The following is a 2,869-nucleotide window of genomic DNA, read 5'->3' as shown; positions in this document are numbered from 1 at the left end:
TGCTTTTTGACCACAGATGTCTGACAAATCACAATGGTGTCCCATTACCTGGAACTCCCCGGGGGCCAGCTGCACCCCGCTGTACAGCACTTCTGGGAAGACGTAGCTGGTGCCAAATGTGCCACTGAGGGAGAACATCTCAAACTTGGTCTGAGCTGTCTCCACAGGCTGTCCACATGTGCTCAGGTTTGTGCTGGGGCACTTTAGCAGACTGCAGATCTGTGGGGAGGAGAAGATAACAATGTGTTTAGCAAGACCATAACAGTGCTAGGAAAGCCTTGTGTCATCAAAGCTAATGTGTGTCAGTGCAGGTGAGAGTCACAGGATCTTTTTCATAATTCTTGGGTGACTTCTTTTCAGTTGTAGCTTATCTTTTTACCCCTTGATCTGACTAGGAGTATTCCAGACATATGTTGTCTTAGTCTTAAAATTTTATAAATAGATTGTCTCTGACATAAATGCAGCCAGAGCACCTTATTTCATCTCTGAAGCATAATCCTGTCTCTTCCACTAATTCTTTCAATCACCAATTGTCTTATTTGAAGTTTTCTTTCCCACATGTTTTAGTAAGATGAGTTTGTGAATAGAAATTTTAGGCAAACCAAACAAAGCCCTCCACATAGGTACATTGCACAAGTGCACATCCAGGTCCTCTTACTGCTAATTGTACATGTTGCTAATGGTACTTCATTAGATGGCCTGGTAGTCCCATGCGAAGTCTGAATTTGATGTTCCCTGTTCAAATCCTAGGTAATATAGGCCAAGGAGATGAAGTTAGCATCTTTTGTTATAGTTTCGTGTTAGTAGTTGCAACACATAGAGGAAAGTAGGAATCACAATGTTTTTTCCCTTTTGTCATGAGAATTAACTATCCAGCTGACAAACATTTATGGTCTTCATGAGGAAATATGAAATAGGGCTAGCACTCCTCTGATTCAGGAATTCTTTGAAGGATGTTGTCTGGTTTTGCTGATAGGTGATGGACCTTTTCTACATGTCTGGTATTAGGTGATAGAAGCATATTTGCAAAAAATCAAAAGTATTATCCATCAGCAAATACGGTTTTGTGTTCAAATGCAAATAAGCAGAGAAATAAGGAAGATGTTCTGAGGAAATTAAAAAATACTGAGTGAAAAAGGAAGAATATAAATTTCTGTATTCTCTAGAACTTTCAATACTGGCAGAGACTATCTGGAAACTTCCACAAACACTGAAATTAATTTTACAATCAAGCTCACCAAGAACTGAATTTATTCAAGCTACCTTCCTAAAAGTATTAGATGAGCTGTTTTCTGGATAACACCTCCCCTCAGTGTTATCTGGAGTCTGTATCAGCTGGTATAAAAAGGCCATGCTGACAGAAAGAAGTAACTTTAAAAAAGTATAATCTGCTGGCATAATAACTTAATTAAGAAGGCAAAGGATATTTACAAATATGGCTCTAAGCAAATTCAACCAGGATGTAACTCACTATCTTCCCAAATATTTGGTTAAAAGAGAGGAAGAGAGGATTTTCCCACTAAAAGTCATTTTAGTAAGCTTCATTGCTATGATTTGGACAATGACCAAAAATTAACATCTCTGTGACCCTAACTTATCAGAGCATCTCATAAAAATAGCTATCATCAACTGATTTTTAACAGCAACTCTTAGATGTAAATACAATGAGACCACATCTGGAGTACAGTGCCCAGGCTCCTCAGTACAAGAAAGAAAAGGAGCCAATAGAGAGTGTCCAGCTGAAGTCATAAAGATAATGAGGAGTCTGGAGCATCTCTTATGAGGAGAGACTGCAGGAGCTTGGCCTGTTAAGTCTAGAGAAGACTGAGAGGGGACTCATCAATACATACAAATATCTCAAAGGTGCACCAAGAAGATGGTGCCAGACTCTTTTCAATGGTGCCCAGCAACAGGACAAGAAGCAATGGCCATATAAACACAAGTTTCCCTTCAACATGAGGAAGAACTTTTTCACATTTAGTGTGGCAGAGCATCACAATAGGCTGCCCAGGAAGGTCTTGAATTCTCCCTCTCTGGGGATACTCAAAACCCACCCAGATACATGTCTGTGTAATCTGCTCTAGGCGACCTTGTCTTGGCAGGCGCATTGGACCATCTGATCTTCAGATGTTGCTTTCAACCCTATCTATTCTGTGATTCTGTGATACTGAGGAGATTCAGAACACTTACTGCAGATATTCAAAGAAGAAAATGTAAATTTAGTCAATACTGCACACGCCCAAAAGTTGTGTGTGTGCTTGGGGCATTTAAAAGTGGTTTAGAGACCTCTCTACTGCATTTTAGGTTTGGAAGGCAAAATAGGATTGGAAGTTTTAGCAACTCCTTTCCGTTACTAATGAACAGGGCACTAGAACTCCAGCATAGAAGACAGTCATTGTCTTCTCTTTTTCACCACAAAGCTGAAGGTTTCTCCCTGTAAATAAGCTTCTGAAAGTAAGCAACGGCCTCCAAAGACTTACCTGCAGATAGTACTGTCCTTCAATAACATGAAGGCCATCAAAAGCACCCAGCACATAAACTTCATCATCTCTTTTCTCTGCCATCTTGTATGTCAGGTGACAACAGAGGTCTTTTTGGCAGACGGTGAGATTCCCCCCAGGCTTAGTGAGCTCCGTGAAGGTAAAGGGGTCTTCAAAGATTATTCCAGTGAATTCATGGTCATTATCTGAGAATCTTTCAACACTCAAAGCATATGAGTTCCAGCTGACAGCAGGCGGGGAGGCAGGAGAAAGACGAGGGTGTGCATCTAGTTCAGCAATGAGGAGGTGACCATCTTCAGTTTTCATGTTGTAGGAATATGTTCTGGCTCCAGCTGGTGCATAAATGCCACTCCCTGTGGAGAGCACAA

The 2,869-nt window shown here is 40.9% G+C and overlaps 1 protein-coding gene across 1 annotated transcript in view; it reads right to left on the bottom strand.

Annotated features, from left to right (window-relative positions):
- The window catches only part of LOC107201269 (pantetheinase), a 14,360-nt gene that overhangs the window by 8,157 nt on the left and 3,334 nt on the right, over positions 1–2,869 (bottom strand). Inside the window, exons 4-5 of the mRNA XM_019005880.2 lie at positions 2,481–2,864; positions 49–219 (exon numbers count right to left, since the gene is read on the bottom strand). Of these exons, the coding sequence (XP_018861425.1) occupies positions 49–219; positions 2,481–2,864 (555 nt within the window). The remainder of the gene's footprint in view (positions 1–48; positions 220–2,480; positions 2,865–2,869) is intronic.

This window comes from Parus major, chromosome 3 (assembly GCF_001522545.3).
Source record: "Parus major isolate Abel chromosome 3, Parus_major1.1, whole genome shotgun sequence".
NCBI lineage: Eukaryota > Metazoa > Chordata > Aves > Passeriformes > Paridae > Parus > Parus major.
Note: the sequence above shows the minus strand (reverse complement) of the source record. Positions and strands in the feature narration are given on the sequence as shown.